This window comes from Lepisma saccharinum, chromosome 10 (assembly GCF_977018435.1).
Source record: "Lepisma saccharinum chromosome 10, izLepSacc3.1, whole genome shotgun sequence".
NCBI lineage: Eukaryota > Metazoa > Arthropoda > Insecta > Zygentoma > Lepismatidae > Lepisma > Lepisma saccharinum.
In genome coordinates, this window is record NC_139238.1 from 41,874,267 (window position 1) to 41,901,884 (window position 27,618).

At 38.5% G+C, this 27,618-nt stretch overlaps 1 protein-coding gene across 2 annotated transcripts in view; it reads left to right on the plus strand.

The window, feature by feature from the left end:
- Positions 1–27,618, plus strand: part of LOC145993883 (synaptic vesicle glycoprotein 2C-like) — a 177,974-nt gene that overhangs the window by 117,377 nt on the left and 32,979 nt on the right. For both annotated transcript variants that reach the window (XM_083129758.1, XM_083129759.1), the window contains exon 2: positions 25,978–26,031. In XM_083129758.1, the coding sequence (XP_082985884.1) occupies positions 25,978–26,031 (54 nt within the window). The remainder of the gene's footprint in view (positions 1–25,977; positions 26,032–27,618) is intronic.

The window sequence follows — 27,618 nt, forward strand, 5'->3', positions numbered from 1 at the left end:
AGATGCCGACTGCGAAAGACCTGGTTCCCCTACCAGGATCCAATAGCTTCCTTGAGAAGGAAGGAGGAGAATAAAAAAAGCAGTTTTCCTACCTACCTGGTCTGCCCCATAAGAGCTTGATGTGCTACCCTTGGGTCGTGGCGGCCCAAGCCCAAGTCTCCTGGGTGCTTCCAGACCTACCCTTTGTACCTTGCCGTCTCTTGCTACTGACTGGACATGCCAAGGGACCGAACCGTTCCCTTGTCGTAGCTGGATTGACTTTGCGGCGTCCTTTCACACCAACACCTTTGTGAAACCGCGGGCCCCTTGGCCCGTCCCTCGCTATTGACGCTTTCGCATGTTGTCCCCAGACGGCGTGGCACGTGACGGCTACCCAGGTTCCTATTGGTTACCTGTAATAGTTGGTTCCCCCCCTAAATTAGATAAACATACTAATACTGCCCAGGTACCTCACTGAGGAGGATTTAAGAGCGTATGTGCTAAACTGGTTATTTACATGCGTGTATAAATATAAATAAACTTTTACAAGTTGACCTTTGACCTTTCCATACTAAACCCCGCAAGCCCTGAGATACTTTGAGTCCATGTCTTCGGCTGGCTACAAGCTAGCATATATGGGTACACTTTTGCACCGCTCCGTGGTGTAGTTTGCAGTGCTCCGGCGCGCGGACGTTGCAATTTACTTGTAGTACCACTTTGATTTTGATTTTCTCGGTTATTTGACTTGTACAAAATTTTTGATTTGGTGTACAAATTTGTACAAAAATAGTACAAAATTCCTGCACTGTTTATTTTGGAATTCTAGAAAGTGGTACTACAGCATTTACTTGTAGTACCACTTTTGATTTTGATTTTTCTCGGTTATTTGACTTGTACAAAATTTTTGATTTGGTGTACAAAATTGTACAAAAATAGTACAAAATTCCTGCACTGTTTATATTCGGTTTCTCTAAAATGTACTAAAACATTTAATTGTAGTACCACTTTTGATTTTGATTTTTCTCGGTTATTTGACTTGTTCAAAATTTTTGATTTGGTGTACAAAATTGTACAAAAATAGTACAAAATTCCTGCACTGTTTATTTTCGGATTCTCGAAAATGTACTAAAGCATTTACTTGTAGTACCACTTTTGATTTTGATTTTTCACGGTTATTTGACTTGTACAAAATTTTTGATTTGGTGTAGAAAATTGTACAAAAATAGTACAAAATTCCTGCACTGTTTATACTCGGTTTCTCTAAAATGTACTAAATCATTTACTTGTAGTACCACTTTTGATTTTGATTTTTCTCGGTTATTTGACTTGTACAAAATTTTTGATTTGGTGTACAAAATTGTACAAAAATAGTACAAAATTCCTGCACTGTTTATTTTGGAATTCTAGAAAGTGGTACTACAGCATTTACTTGTAGTACCACTTTTGATTTTGATTTTTCTCGGTTATTTGACTTGTACAAAAATTTTAATTTGGTGTACAAAATTGTACAAAAATAGTACAAAATTCCTGCACTGTTTATTTTCGGATTCTCGAAAATGTACTAAAGCATTTACTTGTAGTACCACTTTTGATTTTGATTTTTCTCGGTTATTTGACTTGTACAAAAATTTTGATTTGGTGTACAAAATTGTACAAAAATAGTACAAAATTCCTGCACTGTTTATTTTCGGATTCTCGAAAATGTACTAAAGCATTTACTTGTAGTACCACTTTTGATTTTGATTTTTCTCGGTTATTTGACTTGTACAAAATTTTTGATTTGGTGTACAAAATTGTACAAAAATAGTACAAAATTCCTGCACTGTTTATTTTGGAATTCTAGAAAGTGGTACTACAGCATTTACTTGTAGTACCACTTTTGATTTTGATTTTTCTCGGTTATTTGACTTGTACAAAATTTTTGATTTGGTGTACAAAATTGTACAAAAATAGTACAAAATTCCTGCACTGTTTATACTCGGTTTCTCTAAAATGTACTAAATCATTTACTTGTAGTACCACTTTTGATTTTGATTTTTCTCGGTTATTTGACTTGTACAAAATTTTTGATTTGGTGTACAAAATTGTACAAAAATAGTACAAAATTCCTGCACTGTTTATTTTGGAATTCTAGAAAGTGGTACTACAGCATTTACTTGTAGTACCACTTTTGATTTTGATTTTTCTCGGTTATTTGACTTGTACAAAATTTTTGATTTGGTGTACAAAATTGTACAAAAATAGTACAAAATTCCTGCACTGTTTATTTTGGAATTCTAGAAAGTGGTACTACAGCATTTACTTGTAGTACTACTTTTGATTTTGATTTTTCTGGTTATTTGACTTGTACAAAAATTTTAATTTGGTGTACAAAATTGTACAAAAATAGTACAAAATTCCTGCACTGTTTATTTTCGGATTCTCGAATATGTACTAAAGCATTTACTTGTAGCACCACTTTTGATTTTGATTTTTCTCGGTTATTTGACTTGTACAAAATTTTTGATTTGGTGTACAAAATTGTACAAAAATAGTACAAAATTCCTGCACTGTTTATTTTGGAATTCTAGAAAGTGGTACTACAGCATTTACTTGTAGTACCACTTTTGATTTTGATTTTACTCAGTTATTTGGCTTGTACAAAATTTTTGATTTGGTGTACAAAATTGTACAAAAATAGTACAAAATTCGTATAATGTTTTTTTGTGATTTCATGAATATGGTACTACAAGTAAATGGAGCTGATTTCCTGTGCCATCGAAATGTCCGAAATGAGATGCTGCCTATCACTACAATTGACACTTTTCCCCGCCAGGTGTCAGTTCAAACGTCGCCCACGGCGCTCTGAGCCGCAGGCGCACAGTATGAAAACACGAAAGAAACATTATAATGCTTTCCACCTCAATAATACTTGAATTGAAAATGTGGCATGCTAGATGCAGTGGTATCCATAAAATTTTGAAGTAGCACTGATTTTTATGTGGTGTATGAACGTTGCATCAACAAATTGAAAGTTGCAAAATGGCCTACGTGGACAGGTCATGTTTGGTGCTGTTAGCGTATCTCCCAAGTTGCTAAAGTTGTCGCTAGCTGTCAAAGACGCATCTAAATTCGGATGGCTTGGAAGGGGAAATAACGTAACAGCGCGCTCGCGGATTCGAACACTGCCTTTTGTGTAGGGTGACCAGACACATACATTCAAAAAAGAGAACAGGCCATGGCGAAAAAGGAGGACAAAGTCCAAAGAAAGAGGAAACCGCAAAAAAATCGCAACACATTTGCCATTATTACTCTTAACCCTAGCTAACCCAAGGGGGGTGTCAGACCCACCACCTCTTCATAAAGACATAAATGTAACGTACATAGAGAGATACCTAGGGATCAAAATGGACCAGAGCTGACCGGAACGGGATTCCGGTTTCATGAATATCTGTAACCTCCCCGTTTCGTCTCGTCACTGTCGTAAGCGGAGATAAAAAGCAGACAGCAGTATGATAACGATAGTACAAATTTTCATTTTGGACCCTAGGCTGTGCCGGACAGAAATTTTTTGGTCGGGACGGGATCGGCACGGGAAATGTTTTTAAATCCCTGCGTTCGGAACGGAAAAAAATCGCAATGTCGGGACGGAAAATATTCAAAATTTCCCGACACTGCGAAAATCTCGATTTCCACACGTCATTTCCCATTGAGTGATTGTTTCTAATAAATTCCAAGAAGTTTCAGACATTTATACAATTAAGAAAACATCAAGAATTTATCACTTTTTAAAATGTCCATTTGCCGGATCCTGTGGCCGAGTTGTGTCAACCTCCGTGGCGGAGTGGTTAGCAGAGCGCGCTAAAACGCCCTGGGTTCCGGGTTCGAGTCCCGGGTAAGGCATGGGTATTTGTGTTTGTCCAGATGATAAGAAACTGAGAAACTTTAACAATTGAAATGTGTAAAAGTGAGAAAAAGTGTGAATGGTGGTGGATACCTCCGTGTAGGGGGTATTTAGCACATCGCGCTGCGACGCCAAGGTCCTGGATTCGAATCCCGCTCGGGCTTGGTTGTTTGTGAATGTCCATTCATCAATTTCATCATTTCATCACTCATCCCCATCTTCGCAAATTAGCCAAGAGGCACAGAACGCGAAGTAAAATAAATAAATCAAACGAAACAATCAATAAAATGTCCATTTAGAATCCTGACTGTTACGGATCGTTTAACCTATTTCCAAAACTGAATTAATATTTTATGTAGTTTAGGTTGGGACAAGAAATATAATTTTATTGCCGTCAACATTTCTGGCACTCTTTCATCAGCAGGGAAAAGTGACTGACTTCTTTACACCCTGCCTCATATTAGTTTCTCCCATCCTTAAAACCTTGGTATAGCGTAGGCCTATGAATGACTCGTTCGTAACGGAAATGCAGAGATTGTATGACAGTATGCTCTCTTATGATACTGATGACATGCTTGGATAAAATGATGGTAGATAATCTCTCAGATGCTCAGCGAGTATTGCTCGAATATTTAACATGCTCCAAGCGATCTAAAACATCCAAGCTTTTGATGTGAAATAACAAATGATGATCCTTATGTATGGATACATTCTGTGTGCAGCACACGCCGATGCAGTATACTCTTTCCAAAAAAAAAGGAGGACATTTGCCGATTCCTAAAAAATCCGTCCGGACGCCGGAAAGACGCCTAAAAGGAGGACATGTCCGGATAAAAGAGGACGTCTGGTCACCCTACTTTTGTGATCGTTATGAAGCCAAGAGTGTGTAAGCCTTGTTTTGTTGTGTGTGATTTCTTATCTATACATTTACAAGACATACAAACACGTAGGTTCAAATTAACAAGGTAACTTTAATACATGGAAGCCATTCACGTACATCTTACACACGGTTACTATAACAACCAATCAATAACATGCTATAGAATACAAATTCTTCTTCTTCCTCTTATCATGCGTCTATCATCTCCTCCTGGAGTCTCTTTTTTTTTGTTTTAAGTGCTGGTCTCACCGTATCTATCAGGAGGTCTCCTAAGTCTATTCGATCTTCTGATTGGTGTGTGCCCAGCGTCTGTATATGTTGGTTTTGGTTATCTCTTCCCTCTGCATCCTCCGGCTGTCCTGCTGGTATCGATTCAAAGTTTGGATCAGGAGTATCTGTTGATGAGGGGTTTGGTTCACACTCACGTTTTCGTAGCCACCTGACGTGTACCGTTCGTGTCGATCCGTCGAACAACTGCACTTTATATATTAGGCTGTTGCCAACTCTAGACAATACCATTCCTGGTACATGCTTCGGAGAATTTACCTTCGGGGTCTGCACCCAGACTGGATCATTCGGAAGATATGCAAGATAAATTTTGTCAAGTCTCTTCCTCTCTTCTCGGCCCCGCCGTGATCCAAGAAATGGTGGGCGATCCACTCGCCTTTCCCGTTCAGTCATGTATTTATGTCTCTTGTATCGCAGTTGGTCACTTTCCCTTGATTCAACATCCTTATCTCTCATTGCCTGTGTTCGAATTCCAGCTCTCTCTTCTCTCGCCTTCTGAGCCAACTGCCTCAGATGCTCTTCTTTCTTCTCCTTTCCTTTCGGGTCAAGTTTCTTCTCCAGCTGTGCCCTCAAACCTTCACTTTCCGGTATTTTAGTATTAATATCTGCGTTATCATTTCGTTCGGACCCCGTATTTGTGAACAATGTGTTACATTGTGCTAAGTTTTCTCCAACCCGGATGAATACTGTCCAGCCATGAACGTCCAATCAACGGATAACGCAGTTCTTCTTCACACAATATAACCGGCAATTTATACAATACATCATTCAATGATAAATCAACCAAGGTTTGACCTTTCAACTTTAACTTATCATTATTCACGCCTCGTAACGTTAGTGAAGTACAATGTGTTCGCCGATGTGGAAACAATTGTTTGAAAGACTTGTTATTAAACAGAGTAACCGTAGATCCAGTATCTACTTCACATTGTACAATTCGCTTATCAATACACAAATCAACTAAGCACGGTTCTGCTGACACAAGAACATCAGTGCCATCTATAGCTTGTGCTCTTGGCTTGAAACTAGCACTCCTTGCTTTTGAACGAGTGAGTGTTGCATGTTCCACTTGTATATTTTCTGTGTTTGATGAAATAGTGCAAGTATTATCTTCTGGCGGATGAGAATCACTAACTTCGACGTGCAATAAAGACAAACCATGAAATTCGTTATGTATGTTTTGTTCAACAATAGCGTCTAAAGATTTAATATTAGACGTGGGTATTTGATCACTTGTAATTGTCTTAGTCGCAACTCCACCATTATTTTTCCTAAACTTGCATTTTACATGCCAATGACCTTTCTTTTTGCAAAATGAACATATCGAATATTTTGCTGGACAATGTCCAAGATCATGTCTTCTGGAACATCTATCACATTCTTCGGTGCTTTTATAACTTCTATTCTGAGGATTGACAAAGTTCTTTTTGTGCGCTTGCGAGGACTGGAAACATGGTTTAAATTTCTGTGTCCCAGCAAATGCAACTACATTAGAACTACATTTCTTTTCACGATGTGTGAACATTTGTGTTTCCCGCTCAATTAATTCCATTTGAAGCACAATATCTTGACATTTTGCTGTAGTCAATGTAGGTTCAGACAGTAATTTCTTTCTAATGGCGTCAGACCGAACGCCTACAATTATTTGCTCTACAATGGCTTTTTGTAAGTACTGACCAAAACTACATTTAAGTGCTTGTTGCTTCACACGTACCATAAATCGTGTTGCATCCTCGCCGCTTTCCTGCATGCACTGCCTGAACTTAAAACGTTCCACATATTTGTTTATTTTGTGGCCATAATGTTAAAACTAGATTGTCCTTGAGGGTCGAATACGTTTGCCGTTCGACTGGTTCAGGTGCAAGGATAGTCTTCAGCACTTTGAAAGTTTCAGACCCTATAACTGCAATCAGTATGGGTACCTTCCTGGCTTCATTAACATCATGAGCCAAACAAAACTGTTCAAACCTCGTTAAATAATCTTCTATTTCTTCTGAATCTGGCCGGAACTCAGAGAATAAATTCAAACCGAACATATTCATAATTGTGGTCAACTAAATATCACAATATCTTAAACTCAATCCGTATCACACTGATTTAAACTTTGTTCTTGTACAATTATTGTAAATAATACACAAACCGTGTAATCTTGGTTCTTACCGTAGAAATTGATCAAGCCGACACAATTTCTCCTTGCATAAATCTATGCTGGAATGATGATCGTCGCGTACTCTTCGTGACGTCTTCATCCAAACTTCTTCTTACGAAGAATCACCAAGAATATCCTGTACGACTGCGCCATAGATGTAAGCCTTGTTGTGTGTGTGTGATTTCTTATCTATACATTTACAAGACATACAAACACGTAGAAACCAATCAGTTGCTGACCAAGGCAGTTTATTAAGGTAAAAACACTTAACACGTAACGTTTCGACCCTGTATCAGGGTCTTCCTCAGACGAAGAACTAAACTAGTTTAGTTCTTCGTCTGAGGAAGACCCTGATACAGGGTCGAAACGTTACGTGTTAAGTGTTTTTACCTTAATAAACTGCCTTGGTCAGCAACTGATTGGTTTCAATATGGAAACAAGGCTTAATTATATTACAAACACGTAGGTTCAAATTAACAACGTAACTTTAATGCCTGGAAGCCATTCACGTACATCTTACACACGGTTACTATAACAACCAATCAATAACATGCTATAGAATACAAATTCTTCTTCTTCCTCTTATCATGCGTCTATCACAGTGGTTAATCTTTATAATTTTATTTTTGGATGTGACTGCCTAGTCAAGAGACTGGGTCCGAGGGCGTATTTAAGTCGCCGCCAGGATTAACATTCCTTAATATTGTGATAATAGTAAAACAAAACAACATGTCGAGTGCTTTTACTTGCTCATTTCATAAAAGAAGGTAGAACAAAAATATTGACAATATTGCTGAGAGCCGGACCCTGTGGCCGAGTGGTTTGCACATCGCGCTGCGCGCGGGTTCGAATCCCGCTCGGGCTTGGTTGTTTGTGAATGTCCATTCATCAATTTCATCATTTCATCAGTCATCCCCATCTTCGCAAATTAGCTAAGAGGCACAAAACGCGAAGTAAAATAAACTAAATCAATATTGCTGAGAATTGTGTTGAGAAGATTAGTGTTGTGTCGCGGCTCTGCAGCAAAGTATTTTGAAGACATGAAAATTGTTTGCCGAATAGAAGATAAATTTCTTTATAATTTCAGTTGGCTTTGTTTGTAGTTGCTTTTTCTTCTACTCTAAGCACTCTCAAAAGCAGATTGTCAGTTTTGAAGAATGTTGCGACAAATAAAAAGCGATAAACTGAAGAACTCCGCCGGGAAAATACGTCCAAGGAACTCACATTCGCAACCAAAGCACATTATATGGAGTAAGGATAAGGAAAGGAGTCTAAACTAGTGAATAAATATTATTTAATACCTTAAAAGGCATTACATTTCCTTGAAAGTGATTTGATAGGAAGTCTGTTTTCCTGGCCCCAAAGTGTCAATTTTTTCCTTAAAAATACTAATCTTACACTTTTGTATTGATTTAGGGGTCAAATAGCGAGCTCCTGATTTTTGCCGATTTTTTGGGGATTCTGAAATCACTGTGCAGCGGTCCGGCGCTTGAGAAACACTGTTCTAGAGCATTCATGCGAATCTGTTTGCTCTCGCTGTGGTCTAGATATTCGCAATAGTTTCGTGACTATGTAAGCCTATATCATTTTGTCTGAGCTGAGGCAAGCGTCCCTCGTTCCATTCCACAATCTGGCAACCTTAGACTTACTCGGTTTCCTTTTTCTGTAGTACGTATGGTGATTAATAAATGGAACTGCATCGCTCTAAGGTAGGTTTTTCTTTTCTTTCTTCTACTCTGATGTAATCACGTTCGCGTAAGATATGAATGTACATAAAAAATTAAATATTATATAAATATTTCAGAAGCGAGAGACGCTGTTCGGTGGCAGGCATCGCGCACTCCTATAAAGGCGACCAACCTTGTGTCGTCCGAATAACCAAAAGGTAACAACGCTTATGAAATTCATGTTTAAAAATAAAGAAAAGAAAATGGTGGGCAAATATTGCCCTATACGTGATTTGATTTGAGTTTTGTTGCTTAGCGTCGGTTTTCTACCAATATCGGCTAATTGCGATGATAAGGATGAGGGATGAAATGACACTAGCAAAGAACACCTATGCGCAGGATTCGAACCAGACACCCTTGGTATCAGCGTGCTGTCCTAACCACTCCACCAAGGTCGGCTAATAGCGCACATAAAAAGCCATAACCACACTTTACAATCTCATATTGTCTCACTGTTCTCTTCATTAACTATTTTCCTTCCGCCCATTACAGGAACAGGGAATAAGAAGTGAAAGTTATTCAACGACTTTTAAAAAAGATAAAAGCATGGACTTACATGCTATCTGTGACATTTGACACAGCTGAAACGGGTTCAGCAACCAGTTTGTATCGAGAGCAGGGCATTGTAAAACAACGAGCCATTTATCACAAACGTCATAGAAATATATCTGCTTAATATTAATGTAATGAGAGCTGAATGCTAAAATTTTGATAGTGCTCAGTGAACTAGTTCTATTAGCTAATACAACAGTCACTTTGCAATTTGTGCATGGAACACGTTACACGAGTTATAAAGCAATGATATCCCTAATGGCATTGTGGTAATGCTGTCGGCTTGTAATCAAGCTGACCTGGCTTAGATTGCTGCTGGAGGGACAATTGTACAGTGATTCGAATCCCACTTTAAACTGTAAGCCCAGTCCCGATTAGCTCATCTGTGCATAGTGCGGATTTAAATCTGACATTTTCTCTTTTTAAAAATAAAGAGCTAGTACTTTTATGTATGTATATAACTTCAGATAGAAGATTCAACCTGGGCAAAGCAAATAACATGCTGCAGTTGTCTGTTAACCCAAACTGGCTTATTCGTGACACTGATGAAATTATCGTTTCACAAGAAGACATGTGCAGAATCCTAGTTAGAAATTTCTAAGGTCATGGCGAGAATATAATGAGAATCCTTCAAAGAACCCGCCCCTCTACTTGGGGTAAATATAATTGCAATAAAAAAAATCAATTGCAATCGTTATATAGATTTTATCTTAAATGCAAATTTCCCTCGCTAAAGTAAAATTGTCCTGCGACAAGAAGTTGAAAATTTAACATTTGACATGTGCAAGGTGTTACTATGAAGTACACTCAGTACATAACTACTACAGCCTACAGGAAATCAATAATATAATAATATTGCTAATAGAACTACATCATCAAAATGAGGCATCTGTTTTTTTTAAGAAATAATAATGTTTGTCTTATAATGCAGCTATAGTGTAATTCTTCACAATCACCTCATAAATAAGCCAAGCACACATTTTTGCATTATATTGAGCGAAGCGAGCAAGAAAATTTTTACATCCATTTCTTGCAGACTTACAAGAATATTAATTAAATAGGGGTGTCAATAATTTCATAGGATCCTACGATATATACTTTTTCCCAGCTTCTCTTTTCGCACGTTCAGCGCCATAAATGTGTGCATACCATAATGTTCGAACCCTCCTCCCACTACAGAAATCCTTTGACAATCTAAGATTTAACACTTTACAAGAGCTGCAGAGCCCCCCCCCCCCTCGAATTTAATACTCAATCCTCCCACAAAAATTTCCATGGCAATTTTAGACTTACTGTTGAAGATTGGATATTGCTCCCTCCAAGAAAATTAATTTTCAGTCCCCACACCAGAATCTATGCAACAGTCTAAGACGTAATACAAAAGTTAGATATACTCGCCCAAAAAAAAATAATGTTCAATCCCCCCCAACTAAAATTTCCGTCATAATCTAAGGCTTAACACCAGTAGCATAGCAACATATCGCGAGTCCCCCATCCGTTATTTAAATTTAAAATCTCAATGTGAACCGATACAAGATCTTCAGGGATACGTCAGCAAATTATCATATTTAAATAATAATAAGTTACTGACGAATATGATACTTAAAAATACCATTATCTGTTTTCCGGGAGCTGAAATCTGAAGCTGCAGGAAGGAAGAACTGCTAAATATTATCCATGCCCTCCTCGAGTTGAAAACGCAAGCATTTAAATACCTCACTCTTGCTTCCTGGCAGTTGAAGGTGCTTTATTGCAGGGTGCGAAATCATTTAAGACTGGTGGGGGGTGAGAAAGACCTTCATCTACAACCCCCCTCCCACCACAAACATGTAGCTATATATATTAGACGATATACATATTTATAATGCTATTAAAAGTTTGAATTAATTACTACATTAAAAATATGTTGTTGTTATTATTATTATTATTATTATTAATTACACATAAAGAAAATAATTTACTTTGATATATTATAACGTAGCAAACTAATTCCCTTACTAACTGGTTAAAGATGTTAATAAATTATGAAATACTAGTGGCACTTATTTAGTTTTTGCTTTATACCAATATAAATCAATTAGATTTCATAGTTATTATTGTTTTGGATTCTTGTTTTACTTTTATTGTGCGTATTGATGTAGATTTGTTAATGATTTCTTGAGAGAGAAATGGCGTTGAACACTCAAAACTACACTCATTTGTGTATGTTTTCGATATTTTTCTTAGTAAAGTATACTTGAAATTAAAAGTAATTGCTTATCTTTTGTTTGTTGGAACAAAAACTCTCCCCCACGGACATTTTTGGTGGGGGGATTTTTGAGACCAAGATTGTTGGTGGTGGGATTTTTGAGGCCAATATTGTTGGTGAGGGGGGATCCCCCCCAGGATTTCGCACCCTGCTTTATTGTTAACTTATTAAAATCAAGAGCAAGAGAAAGAAGAAAAGACACGACAAAGTGGTTTTTATTCAATAAAAGAAAATGTGGGTAAAACTGTCTAAGCAAGATATCGTGAATTCTTGCGTAAATGTTTCACATGAGAAATACGACAATAATTTTTACTTTTTCGGGCCCCTTAGGCTTAGGGCCCTCCCACCTGTATGCCACGCCCCTGATTTGACCTATTTATTAAAATTATAATGTTTAACTAGAATTTTAAGCCAGATCAAAACACAATGTTTTAATTTAATTGCTCACAAAAATTTGCATTTTCCATCACTTCTATTACATTTTTCATATCAACCCCTTGGGACGCGAGGCCTCTTCAACACTAGGCCCCGAGCGGTCGTCCACTTCCACCACCCCTTGCTACGCCACTGCTTAACACTGATATTAAAGAGTTGAATATTTTCCCCCAAACGTTTGATTCTGTGTGTATGTAGGAAGGCCCCCGTGTCGGAGTGGTTAGCATATCGCGCTACAATTACAATGCCAGAGGTCCCGGGTTCGAATTCTGGCCTGGGCATGGATGTTTGCTAATGTCCATGTCATCACTCATCCCCATCTTCGAAAATTAGCTAAAAGTGGCACAAAAGTGTGTGTGTATTCTCTGGATGCTAACGTGAAAGGTTTTTCATGAAATTGCATAAGACAAGGAAGCTAGGCATCATTGCATTCTGAATTTAGAACATCAACATTTTATTGCAATTTTTCTCTTCTAATTTCATGTGAAAACTTCAATGTTTTGATCCATCTTAATTTTTGTTGTAATAATATTAATATATGAAAACTTATAATATGTACCATAGACATTTGTAAAGCACATGATGATAGTATTCATATATTTATTTTTTACCATTAATGCTCATTGATTGTGTGCAATTTGTTTGCAATATAAAATTTCCAAGAAAGTAATTGTAAAAGTCGTAACGAATTATAGAATTGTACTTTCTCTAGAAGCTTCAATCTGACCGAGGGTCATTCACTTGTTTTCGCCAACTGTCTACTCCTCTGAGGTATTTTCATTATGCAGAGTCAACTGTGTACAGACTTCCTGAAACATTGGAGTGACATGAAGTAAACAGGTAACAATCTGCTTACAGAATAGGAAGAATAAACTAGGGATGGCCAGATCCGGATCCTAGCGGATCCGGTTGGTTCCGGCTAAAAGTTTTCGGATCCGGATCCGTTTTGCCAACCCACATGAGCGCTTCTTTGGAAAGTAAGAATGTGTTTATAACATATTGTTAATTGCTAATATACATACATATATATATATATATATATATATATATATATATAAATATACTATAATACCCCCCCACACACACACACACACATATATATATATATATATAGTGTGTGTGTGTGTGTGTGCGCGCGCGCGTGCGTGCGCGATTTGTAATTAATACACTTACAAGGGAGGTCTAAGTCTCCCCCTCCGATTTCCATGAAACTTGGCAGGTGTATAGAGCGACCCAAAGGAATACGTGTTTTTTTGTTTCGGCTAAAAAACTGTTTTAGGGTCAACCCCCCCCCCCAAATGTCAAGATGAGGACAAATTGAAGTGGGAATTGACACCTGTGTCCCCCTCCGATTCCCATGAAACTTGGCAGTGTAGTATAGAGGGACCCAATTTATTCCCCTCTATACACCTGCCAAGTTTCATGGAAATCGGAATGGGGACACAGTGGTCAAATGCCCACTTAAATTTGTTCTCATCTTGACATTTGAGGGGGGGTTGCCCCCATAGGCGCCGACTCCATGGGGCTTGGGGGGCTCGAGCCCCCCAATGTTAACGATGTGGGAGCAGAGCCCCCCAAATAACTTTGCTTAAGAGGATCTAATGTATTATTTCGCTTCTCTTGTAAAGTTTACTCTGAATTGTGCCACATAAACTTAACTTTAAATACACATTTGAAATGTTCTAGACCATCAACTTTGGGGGGCTGAGACCGCTAAACCATCAACTTTGGAGGGGCTATGACCAGAGACAGCAAAACACATGACTTATTACTATATACTAAGTATGTAATTATGAGTAGTGTTAATTTTTTTACTAAAAGTGTTTCAAAAGACATGTGCATGAACTAGGGTAATGGATGGGACGTTCGGGCTACAAATGGCTCTCACATGACATTCAGAACGACATCATTGATATATTAGGGAGATCTGTTTTGCGCTCCGTGGTAGCAGATATTAAAAGTCGGGAATATTTTGCTATTATGGTTGACGAAACTTGTGGCATCCATCCGTGGATAATTAATATTCTGCATTCGAACTGTGAATAAAAAAATTGATATTTTTGAGGAATTCATGGGCTTTTATTAAGGGTGTGCGGGACGGGATCGGGACGGGAAAATTTTTCAATTTCCGGACTAAGTCGGGAAATTTTCGAACCGTAAATGTTCGACATTTCCCGAAGCTCTGAAAATCTCGAATTCTACACGTCATTTTCACTTTTAAGTGATTTCTGGATTAAAAACTAACAATTTATGATAAGTTCCAGAAATTGACAATGCATAAAACGTCGAGAAATAACGACATTTTAAAATGAGCATTCGATATTTCCCGACTGCTCGGGATCCCGAAAAGTCGAGAAATCATTTCCCGAAGTCGGGATCGGGACGGGAATTTTTTTTTTACCGATCCCGGTCCCGACTTTTCGGGATCCCGCACACCTTTAGCTTTTATGAGATTCCGAACACTGAGGTGAAAACTTAAAAAAGGGAGAGAGTGAGTCATTCATTAATTTATTTCAGTGATCAGATCCCCCCCAATAATTTTGACAAGTCGGCGCCCCTGGTTGCCCCCTAGAACAGTTTTTCAGCCGAAACAATAAAACACGTATTTCTTCCTTTGGGCTCCTCTATACACCTGCGAAGTTTCATGGAAATCGGAGGGGGACACTTAGATAACCTCCCTTGTTAGTCTTACACTCTGTAATTATATAACACTGCATATATTATAATGTTTTATTTTAATTTTTAAAACTGTAACTGTAGAACAATTGTATAATTTTTGTATAACATTTCTATCTTGTTAAAGGTTTCATCCTGGAATGGAATGTCTCCAGTGGCGTGGCGTGACTTTTAAAAAGTGTTACCGGCTATTAATCAGTACGACAATTATGCCTGCTAGACGTTATTACACCCACCCACCCCCCCTTCGGTAAAGAAAAGATGTCTTCGAGCTAGATATTTGTTCATTTCGTTCTTGTTTTGCAATCAGCACATTGATTTAGCCACAAACACTCCTAGAAAGAACTACCACTCATGAGACAGTTACCACAAAAATCCAATGAATAGTGGTAGAATCTTTTCAATTCTTCATCTGTCTCCGTTTCTTTGCAATGAGCTGCGAAGGGGAAGAAGTAGAACCACACTTTTCTCGGGTCAGTTTGACGTTTGTGTGGTGAGCACTGAGCAGACGACAGAACTCCGCTCCTGCGTAGAAGGAAAACCCAGCTGTACGTACTACTGTTGCCAACTTAGTATTTTGGAGCAAGGTTTGTCCAAATCACGAATCACACCAAGGAACTATATTTTCGTCTATTACCTAACTGGTCTCAGTTGTAGTTAAATCCAGCCTTGGCTTTGCAGTCTACCTCTAGTTGCTTCACAGAAATGGTATTCTTATTTTAGGAGGGATTTAGCTCTTCTTTGCCAATCCGATGTGACAACACTGGCTGCCCCGGTAGGTCTGAACGGCAACAGGGCCCCTTAACAGGCATATGAATAACCCCATAAAGTCCTTCCTCGCTCTTTCCTTGCATTGGCGCCCTCTTCTCCCTTGTTGCCTCTTGAGGGTAGCGGAACGGCCACCCTCTTCGCTTCTGTCGGCTGCAGAAAAAATGTCCTAGGCAATATCTACTCGACGGCAACGGTGTTCATTAACGTATTTAGCAATGTTGTCATTTCATTGAAACAACTTTTTAATTCTTTACATTTTGCTGTTACCTGCGGTAACACCGGCTACATGCACGCCACGCCCCTGAATGTCTCACATTTATGTGTGTTTCCATTTCCAATACATTCGAATGAATACATATTCGTTTCAATGACATTTACAAAATCACCTCTGACATTTTATGTTAAACAAGTAAGATTATTTTTGTGCACGAGTGTGTCAGCCGATGCGTAGCAAATTATTGTAGGAACAACACTTGAAAAAAAATCTTGAAGGACTAAGTAATTAAAAATTTCTCTGTAATCGAAGATCATAATATCTTTTAAGGTGTGGTAATATTATAATGGGATTGAGATACGAAACACTCGGATCCGGAACTTTCGTATCCGGATCCAGGACCGAAACTTTTGGATCCGGGATTTTCGGATCCGGATCCGTTTGGCCATCCCTAGAATAAACTTGATGAATCGGCGTGGAGGAAGTCTCCATTGACAGAGGTTTAGAGGGGAAGGCAGGCTTGGTAGAGTGACTTTGGGAATTGGCTTGAGACAGTCAGGAGTACTTTTGGGAGTCTTGGAAGGAGAGTGGTCAGCTTGGTTCAGTAGCGTTTCGTCAGAGTTGCAGTTCGTCCGAAAGCGAAATTCGTAGAAAAATGCTGCAGTTCGTCCGCGACGGTTTAGTGAGTTGCGTTTCGTCCGAGCTTGGACCCAGAAAATTTAGTGATGGCAGATGGCAACACTTTCTTACTATCTGACGACTGTGAAGGTGAGAGGTTAATATTATTTGCAAGTTCCAGAAGGAAAGAAATATTAAAACAAAAAAAAATATTTTTTCTTGGGTGAAACATTTAAGAGTGTTAACAAGCAGTTTGCTCAGTTGTACACAGTTCAAGTAGATTTAGGAAGCACTAAAGAAGAGACAAATGTTAAGCCTGCAGTGTTTGCGTTGCTTCCTGACAAGGAAAAAGGTTACCTACATTCGCCTGTTTGAAGCTATCCTTAAAGTAGTACCGGAATGGACTCCTGAAACAGTGAACATTGATTTCGAGGCAGGAGCTATTGAAGCAATGAAACATGTCTTTCAAAGAGCTAAAGTACAAGGTTGTTTTTTCCATTTTTCACAAAGTCAGTGGAGGAAGGTACAGAACATTGGGCTAACAAGTATGTACAAATCCAATCAGAAAGTGCGGAACTCCATCAGGATGTGTGCTGCCTTAGCATTCTTAAAGCCAACGGAAGTGGAGGAAGGATGGATTCATATCAACAGTTAAGCAGAAGAAAATTAAGAATTGACTGAATTTTTCAACTACTTTGCGGGCCAGTCAGGTTTCAATTGACATGTGGAACTGCCACCAAAGGAGACAGAGGACAAATAATGTGGTTGAAGGGTGGAACCACCGATTGAACTCAGTCGGGGATAAACTACACCCCCGAGTGAAAAATTTGATTATGTATTTGAAGAAAGAAGCAGACCATCCAGATGCTAAGAATGTAACTGAATTTAGAAGCCGGTGAAAAGGAAGAAGAATGGACAACAGAATTTTAAGAGCCACTGAAGCAATCGAGCAGTCAGGAGACATAGCCAATTTTTTAAGAAATGTCTCTTTTTTTATCCAAATGGATTAAAATACCTTGAGATTATAGTTATTATTAAGATGTTATCTATATTTATTTCAACTAACTGACAAAGCGACAGCTGCCGTGTGCGCTAATTCCATGGAGCTGTTAAGCATTTTAAACATTCTAAAAATAACTTAAAATATCCATGGATTATCCGTGCGGGTCCATGGTCACTTAGGACCCCCTGTCGTGCATGCCGAGTACGACGCTATACGGCAGGCCTACCTCTAATTTCATAGAGGTGCCAATTAAAGAGGGCACGCAGGCCTGGCTGGCGCTAACAATTGTAAACCTAAGCAATGGACATAGGTTTTAAAGCTTCATTAAACACTATTAGGATGGTAGCCCTCGGACGAAACTCTACTCGGTCAGGTAATAGTAAGCTGCCTGTTCCTGGAATTCGGACGAAACGCTACGCCACGGTCAGCTTGACTTATGTTGAGAAGGAAGGAGAAGCCTGGTACTATTTTACGCTTCGATTTTGATTTGGTCATCTATCTTCTAACTCTAGGCAGGTATTTATCCTAACCTATCATGTACGATTCAGGTTCAAAAGTTCTAAAAACCAATGAGTGACTATTTGCCATTTCAGTTTGTTTTAGGTAGTGCATTTTGCTTCAGGATTACCTCTTGCTGCTTAGAATCAGACTTGTCATCATGACAAGTGCTCTCACCATCTGAGGATGAATGATAATTAAAATACATCACCCATAAATCAATTGGGAGTGGCAGGTTCGATCCCGTCATTCGTAAGAATGATACGAAGTAACTATCTGAATAATGGGTAGAAGTTAGGCACGTATCCAAGGGAAGGGGGTTAGGGGGCTCGAGCCCCCTGAAAGTTTCCTGTTTATACTAGATAAAATGAGGTTTTTGGTTTCTTGTGATCTGAAATAATTTAATGTCACTATAATTTAAGGAGAGGAATAATTATCGAGGCAAGACTAAGAATGTTATATAACCTTGTTATTGTTAATAGCGCATATCCCAGGTGGGGATCAGGGGGCTCGAGCCCCCCTCAGGAAATTTTTCTGTCTACGCTAGAAAAAAAAAATAGGATTTTGTCTTCTTGAATAATGTGATGATAATTTGAGAGAAAAATTATCGAGGCAAGACGAAGAACGTTCTGTAGCCCTGTTATTGTCAATAGCATGTATCCATGGTGGGGATCATAGGGTTCGAGACCCCCCCCCCCCCCAGAAACATTTCACGTTACACTAGATAAAATTAGGTTTTTGACTTCTTGAATTATGTGACTATAATTTAAGGAGAGAAATAATTATCATGGCAAGACCGAGAATGTTCTATAACCCTGTTGTTGATAATATTGCACGTAAACTTTTCTTGCGCCTTCGGTGTTGTCGCAGCAAACTTGAGCACTATATAAAGACTCGTCAGCATTTGGAAGCTGCACCACAAAGGTAGCGCCACAAGTAAGACGATTCGTTGTAATTTTTAATCTCTGGAAAGTGCGAGAGGGAACGTTTTTGAATAAAAGGAGTCGAACTACTGGCAATATTAACGAATCGTTTATCTGCTGACAAGGGCGCCGACTTTCCAAAATTTCTGTGGGTGCATATCAATGGCGGTTAGATCTGCAATTATCAAGTATTTTATACTTTAAACAACTTACATGCACAATGATTGCAAGATGCAATGATATTATCAACACGTTACTAAAAGAAAATACCACATTCATACAAATTAAAATGAAAAAACTTCATAAATGCAAATAATTTTAATTGTATTGCAGAAAGAACTATGCAAGGATTTTGTTGTGAACAGAAACTACAAAATGACTAATTTTATGTACCAAATAATAATAATAATAATAATAATAATAATGACATGTTAACTTTCAATATAAAACACATTCCTTCTTACGTCATTTGCACTTATGAATTTGTTTGCAATTTTGGTAATGTCAATATTTTTAGTCATTTCTTTATGAACTTGCAAAATTGCCAAATCATTCAATCTTTTTTGGGTCATTGTTGACCGCAAAAACGTTTTCAATCGTCTAAGTGCTGAAAATGACCGATTAGAAGTACAAGAAGTAACAGGTATAGTTAAAATCGCCCGTACAAACTTCACAAATTCTGTGAGCATTTCACGCATACGACCACTGTTTTCTCTACTTAAAATATTTGTAATGTCTGACAAGTTGGCAACTTTTTCTTTCTTCGTTCTGCACACATCTAGAAACATGTCCCTGTGCAATGTTAGCTTGTCTTTATCAGAGTCTGTCCCATAGAACTGCAGAATTCGATCAGCACCAATTTGACCGATAGCAAAAGCTTCAAGTTGTGAAATAAGTTCCAAAACCTCTGTTTGAAATCTACGATTTAGCAAATCCACAGCCACATCAATTATTTCAAAAAATATTTGTCTGTACATTTCCTCCGGCGTTTGATACGTATAAGGATCACTACCTTCGTCGTAGCGTTCTAGCATCTTGCTTTTTCTAGGCAAAACTGGTTTATCAATATTCAATTCCTTCCCTTTCCTCATGGTTTCATTCCACAACTCAAAAAATATATCCCTTTGTGATGCTAAACTTGCAGACAAAGTTTCCACCAAAGTTTTGATTTCTCGGTATGGCAATGATTTCTTCTGGAAAGAAGAATGAAGTTGTTCAATCCTGCCGAAAACTGAAATTAACATTTTCAGGAAAATAAGAAATCTGAATTGATGTAGGTTTGAAAAATATCCACTAGCCTTCCCACCGACTTAACTTTTTTCTTATGACAGATCTTCCAAAACTTTCAAGAGAACGTCATAATTATTTTCCAACGATTGTAGTGATTTTACCCTCACACACCACCTTGTGGGACCGAATGGTCGCAAAGTCAGTCTGGGAATGTTTTTTACAACACCATCTTCGTTGGCTTCTTGTAGCGATTGAAACACTGCTAGCCTGGCGAATGTCTTACAAATTATATTAATTCACGAAGAATCACCATTCGGTTTATTCTTTATTAGTGCTCTATATCTGCAAGTAGTTATTTTAAAACAATTGTTGACGAATGGAGTTGGCGTATTGTAGTGTGTCACTTGAAAGGAAACATCAAAGCAAGCCGAGAAGACGGGATTCTATTCACAATACAATACACTTCCATTGTTATTGTGGGGACTGCCTTTGACTTGGCCAGAGACAGGCAAGGATGGGGGGAATGTGTTGCTTGGTTGTCTTTGCACAAACACATTTGAAACAATAATGTTTTAGAGGTTAGAAATTTTAACTTCCATCTCAATGTTTAATTGCTTATTATTTTTTGATAATGGCAAGTGAGAAATATTTATTTTATTTTGTGTTTTTACCAAACTAAAAATCTTGTGCGTGCGCCGCACCCACAAGATTATTTATGTGGGTGCTCGAGCCACGGAGCACCCACGTAGTCGGCGCGCATGTCTGCTGAACGTTCTAGAATATAATGAGGTTATAAATAAGCTGCTTCAATTTTCCGGTTGATCTGTACAAAATCGGTTAATGAGACTTCAGAGGTAAGTGTGACAGTTCATACAAACGATTAGTGATCAGTCAGTGTCCATTGGTAGCTTTATAACATCTAGCGATTCGAAAATGAAAATGACTAAATACCGTAAAGTAACTAACGAAGTCTACTACTAAGCCCCGTGACAGGTTAACCTTGCAGCAACTTTTCGCATATATAGACCCAAACGTGCACGCAGAAAATAGGTCCGCTGCAATACTTCGGATTTTCTCACGGTCTGTGATATGAACAGCTCAGCGGTTAAGGTGAGACTGGCACGGGGATGCTGAGTACCTTTCTAAGCCAAGCGTCAGGTTAACCTTGCAGCAGGTTTTATGTATCAATCCGCGCGAGAACTGAGCTCAGAATCTTCCGTGCCAGTCTTTCCTCAACCGCCGAGCTGCTTACATCGGAGACACTGAGAAAATCTACAGTATTTCCAACCGCACAACACATCAAAACCCGCATGCATGTCAAGTGGATTGTATTTTTGCTTCTCTTTGTCTCCTGAAACATAACATTTTAAAAGTACTTTCTGCGCATATATTATTTAATAAATGTGTCATTAATATAAGAGCGAAACAACTTCTAAACATGAGAGCATGTGTGTATATTTCGAGCACGCAAAAATAAAAATAAACAAAGATAAAAGTAAACAACGATAGGCCCCTCTTGAATTTAATGACAAATTATTGTTTTTGGTTTAGAAAGAAATAGATTTATGAAAAACTTGGTTGCTTCGTTCGCAATACATCCGTTACTGTAAGACACACGCACTTCAAGTTGTACCACCAAAAAAGCATGATTTGTTATTGGTGATATATACAATCAGGTGCATTGTCTGTCGCTATTACTCTGGTTTCAATTTATGAATCACTTCACTAAACCAGGATTCAAATCTTGGTCTGTCTATTTGTTGCTGATAATCACCCTTCCCTTTCTTTGCGCTGAAAAGTAAATATGCGCCTTCAACAAAGCTTTCATTGCCGCCAGTGGGTGAAACAATAAGCCTCCCCCCTTCCCCCCATCGTCGGTTTCTTCAGCCCTGGCGGTGGTTTTGCATGGTGGTATCCTTCCATGGTTTATTCCCCCTTCCCCCACTCACCGAGTTGAAGGACGTCTCGTCCAAATAATAAACATGTTTCTTCTCACTGCGATATATTTTAATACCGCGGAGATTCTTTTGTCGTCAAACAACAAACAATCGTTTCCTCTTGCTAAACTCAAACCGCAAATCATTCAACACCCGTGATACAATTCGTGTGCACATTGACGGCAAATCACCTCACGCCCTGTTTTACTTTGATCTTGTTGCCGCAAGGAGGATTATGCATTTAAAACAACTTGCTTGACTTTGAAGAACATTTCCTTTCGGATGAAGCCCAAAATAACATTCGGGTAAAACCGCGCGCTGAACAGGAGATTCAGCCATTCTCGCCGCTCTACAATAAACATAGGGTTAAAATAGTGGGATGTGCAACACTGGTATCAGCGATTTCACGCGCTCTGCAACGCATTCAGTCTCGCTCGACTCGCTCTAAAGTTTCAATGTCTCTTCAACGCAATACAGATTCGAGTTGGCGAATCTGCGGTTCTAAGTTCGTCTGCACAGTGATTGCAACCAATTAAGTCCATACCTGCTAATCAATGTATTATTTTGTCTGTATATTACAAATTAAATAACTGTTTTCTTGCAAGTATGCAGTTGTGTCGGAATAGAACCCGTCTCAGTGGAACTATATTCTTGCGCGCACGTTTGGATCTACATATGCTAAAACCTGCTGCAAGGTTGACCTGACGCTTAGCTTAGAGTGGATTGATACATAAAACCTGCTGCAAACTTAACCTGTCGCGGGGCTTAGTTCCAGTTCGGGTCCAAAGCTGAAGACATTGACGACAGCGGAACTTCCGGAGCCTCAGTGTAGTGCTAGTTCGGGTCGAGGGCCGAAAAGATTGAAGGTCTCTCTCGCTCTCTCAAAAGTAAATATTTCAAGTTTTGAGTGATTATTTAGTTGTACCCGGACCAAATTTCGTGTATGCAACCCGAGAATTTCGTGACATAAAAAAAATACTTTTGTTTAAGCCTACTGGGTTCGACACACACTCAAACACTTAACTACCATGAAGGGACAGCCGAAAATTTTTATGAATGTCGAGAAGAGTAAGATGTTGGAAGTGTAGACATTTTAGTGGAAATTGCAGGCTCTACCAGGACCCTAATCAGGGCTCTGGCATACCGTGCCATTGCTCTACTACCAACCGAGAGCCATGGAGCCAACCTTACCTTCGACTGATTTTTCGCTAAAATCTCTACATAGTATATGTCCGGTGTATTTCAAATCGTAAGATGTTGCCTGTATAACGAAAATAAAGGAGAACGAAGAAAACCGAGAGGCATTCCAACCGGTTGATGAGACATTTTACTTCTGTAGTCAACACGAGCTGCCGCTTCGAGGTGACGATGACAGTGGTCTACTAAGGGAGATTTCACACCGTGTCGCCCGAGGAGTTCACAAGTCGAACGTAGGTTTTTGCAGCCTATTGTGTCGCTATGGTGTGAAACGTTGCTGTTGAGTGGCTCATTCCAAACTACGTGTATCGCATGTTCCTTCGGTCTGAAACCTTCCCAAGTGTTGAAGATCCAAGTCACAAGGATGGAAAATTAGGGCTTTGTTAAGGTTAGGTGCGAAAGCAGGCGACAGCACCCTAAAGGATAATATTGTAGATGGCTAGGGATGCGGGTGCAGAACGTTTGCTTCCTAGTGTACTTCTCGTCCGGTTTCCTCCGTCTCCTGGAATACTCCGACTTGCAGAGGAGAATTCCACAGGAAAAGGAGGTTGCAAAGTACAGCGGAACTGGCTAATATTTAAGCGAAGGTTGAACTGTCACCAGGGCTTATTTCAGTTGTAATCAGTTGGTGGATCATTGATAGTAGCAGCCAGTGCCGCCACCAGGAAGCAGTGCTAAGTGCTGGTGCATCCCTCAGCCACCTACCCTTCTCCTCCTACTCTCATTTGGTTAGCTCAGTAAACGGTAAAACATCATCTGACCTTATCTCATTTCTCCCGAAATAAGTGCTCTATCAATATGGTAAAGTAGACGATTTAAGTGGTTGGAGGCTTGGCTTCCCGGTTTTGAAACCTTTCTTTTTCTCTCCTTTGGCATCAAATCAACCCCCCCCCCCCTTTTCAATTGGCATGTCTATTTCCATTTGCCAAGCAATGAGTGTTCAATGGATAGGCTCAATGAACTCGAAGATGAACTTGATCGCACCCTCGATGAACTTCATTCATTAGCTGTTTCGTTTACCCCACTCCAAACCTGCAGGAAGAATGCATCTTACTGAAGTCTCCAATACGAAATGATAAAAACTTCTGGCGAGTTCATTTTAAAAAATGTGTCAGAGATAAATAGTTGTGTTCCCAGGATTTTCTGAATGGAGAGGGGTTACACATACTATTTTTGGTGGTCAGCCCTCAGTTTGTCATTTTTTCCTGTCTTTGACGTTCTTCTTTTTTTTTAAGCAATATATTCCTTATATATTCTTATTCCGTATATACTTGGCCAAATGGGGTTATGACCCCACCAACCTTCCCTTGGGCCGACACTGGAGATAAATGAGTAAGCATTTGACCATATTGGGAGACGAAACATTAGATGTGTTAGGAACCAAGAACGTATTTAGGAGGGGATCCAGGGAGTCCGGACCCCCCCCGAAAGTTTTATCAAGTACTAAATTTAAATAATGAAAAATATAGCCTATTCTTTTAGACTTCGTTGTATAATTTCCTCTGAACTTATTGGAAGACAAGTATTATATTGCATTGGGATCATATGAAGGACAGAAAGAACGTATTTCCGACCCCCCCCCCCCCGACCCGAATGACTTATTAAGTACGAAAATTAAATATAATGAAAATATACTCGTTTAGCATTTGTTGTATAATTTCCTTTGAACTTATTGGAAGACAAGGATTATATTGGGATCATACAGCTTTGAAGGACAGGAAGAACGTATTTAGGGAACGGACCCCCCACCAAAAGACTTACGAAGTACTAAAATTAAGTAATATGAATATTAGCATTTGTTGCATAATCGATGGTTATTAATTTCCTCTGAACTTTTAAGGAGGCAAGGATTATATTGGGATCACGGCTTTGAATGACATTATAAAGAAGATTTATGTACACTACTACTCAATATGCATAAAATATTAATCAGAAACTTACTTTTTTCCAACTACATGTAACATAATTTTTGTTATTCGATAAATATTAAATTATTCACCTATTTGACATTAATTTCATTGCCAGGGCTCTTGTTTTTATGTAAATTATTCCTATTTTAACTACAGGTAAACTACGTAATGAATATGTGCTGTTATATATCTATTATTATATAGTATTTTTACCAATTCATGTAATAATAATATAATACCTAGGTATTAATTTATGTATTGTATTTAGTATTAACTTTATTTAATATAATTATTTTAATTTAAACATTATTATTATTTTGTTATTTCTGAGACACTTGGTTCGGACCCCTCCCCCCTGAAACATATTTCTAGATATGTGCCTGTTGGGAAGGGAAGGGTTGTCAAGTGGATTGTCCATCCGTGTGTGTGTGTGTGTGTGTAACAGCTTCATAAAAACAGTCAAAGACAACATAGATGTTTTTGATGCCTGATTAGAAGATACGGACCCCCTCCCCCATTTTGGAACCTAATCACCAGCACTGGCCTTAAACACAGAATTGTGAGGTTCTATCCATACCTCTTAAAAAGATGATGTTCAGCCCCCCCCCCCCCCACCGAAAGAAATTCCTGGATATGTGCCTGGTAGAGGTAGGCTAATATCAGAAATGTTTATTCCATTTTATAAATTGTATTTCTGTAGACACTGACATTGACAGGTTATGAAAACATCAAGTTACATACACTATTTACTTTTATGTCTTTTCAACTATATTCCACTTTGAGTATGCAAACTACAACTGAAAAGAATAGCATATTTAGTATATCATAATTTATTGTTGCTTTTGTCATTTTTTTCCAGGTAGCCAGAGGCAGAGAAAGAAAGTTGACTTTGATGAAGCCATTGATCTTACAGGTAACAAAATACATTTTATGTTCACCTTATCTGAACTCTGTGACCTAACAGCCCTTTGAGAGCCAGGCACTGTCAAGCAGTTTCTTATTTGGAATGCACGATCAGATTGTTGACAACCATCAGCACTGTTTTTTGGTATGGCATTTAAGCTTGAAATGTATTCCAAAAAGCTCTGTGTGGTGGTCAGATTGGTTACTTTGTTATTTTGGATAAATGATTCAATAACAAATGCATGATGCACACCAGTTCAAGCCATGATAGCAAATGAAATTGCAAAGCGTATGATAACCTGAAAATCACCATAAGTGCTCCTCACTCCACTGGCACAACTTGGAAAAATGTGGGAGGTTTTTTTGGGACACCCCATATAATATTAGTGCATCAAAAACATTGATCAAATGAAAGAATTTTAGCCACTAATAAATCGAAGTTCTTAATTATGTATAATAATATGTAAAAGATGACTGTGGCTCAAAGGCATTTCGTAACACACAAAAAAAAAAGAATTTTCATGTAAAATGGTAAAACAGGTGTTGTTACAAGTGGCGTGGGATGGCCTGGTGGGCACTGGACTCCTGAAACTTCCATGTGCCTCCCCGTATAAAAATTTACCATGGTGGAGGAAAATTTACTCAAATGTTTAAAAATCCATTTTTTTAAGTTAGAAAACTTAAAATCACATACCAATTTTTTTAGCTACTGTACTTGTTCAGATAGTCTAAAATTGAATATTAACATAATAATGTTCCCTTTGCAAGTACTTGAAAAAAATAATAAATATGTATTTTTTTTATTTCATAAAAGTTGCCCATAACTCTACACTTCACTGTTCATGTTATAACTTTTTGAAATAATTGTTATTCATTATATACACATGTAAGATAGTAATGCATTATAAACCTCTTTGAGAAACTTCATATGTCTGTATAAAAATGTAAATGTAAATTTGCCCCCTCCTTTTTCAAACCCATCAACCTAGTTATATCCCTGCTTTAAAAAACAAACAAGCTATTGATGTAACTGCTTTATACATGCCACTGGCATGAGCACTGTTTCTGAGTCTCAACTCTTTGTTTCAAATAAATTAATGCCTCATGCTATCACCCTTGTTTACATGACTCATAATGAAACATCAACAACCTATGAAACAATGTTGTGCACAAGCTCAAGGGCATGACAAAGCAGAAACTGGGTAATGCTAACTTGCTGAGTCAAATCACAAGACAACTCTTTCACTTCACCCACCTATTTACTTGCTCTTTATTCTAGCTTGACTAATAGGACTATTAAGGAGATTTTGCCCTGAAGCGACAAGTTCTAATGTGACAAATTACTTCAAGTCAGGAACAACCTAACCCTTGCCCTCTGTTTGGGGTAGTTTGTGGCCCCACTAGAGCTCCTTTATCATTTCAAGTATCTCATTTTAATTAGTAACAAAAGTTATCCTCCAAGATATGCTTTTTTCTGATTCATTGTTTTCTGCCTAATTGGCAGGTTTTTCACTGCAATCTCCAGCTTTCCCTATTCTCTGCCTTATGCTTCGTAATAGCATACGACCCAGTTAATTTAATATCATCCATAAGCTGA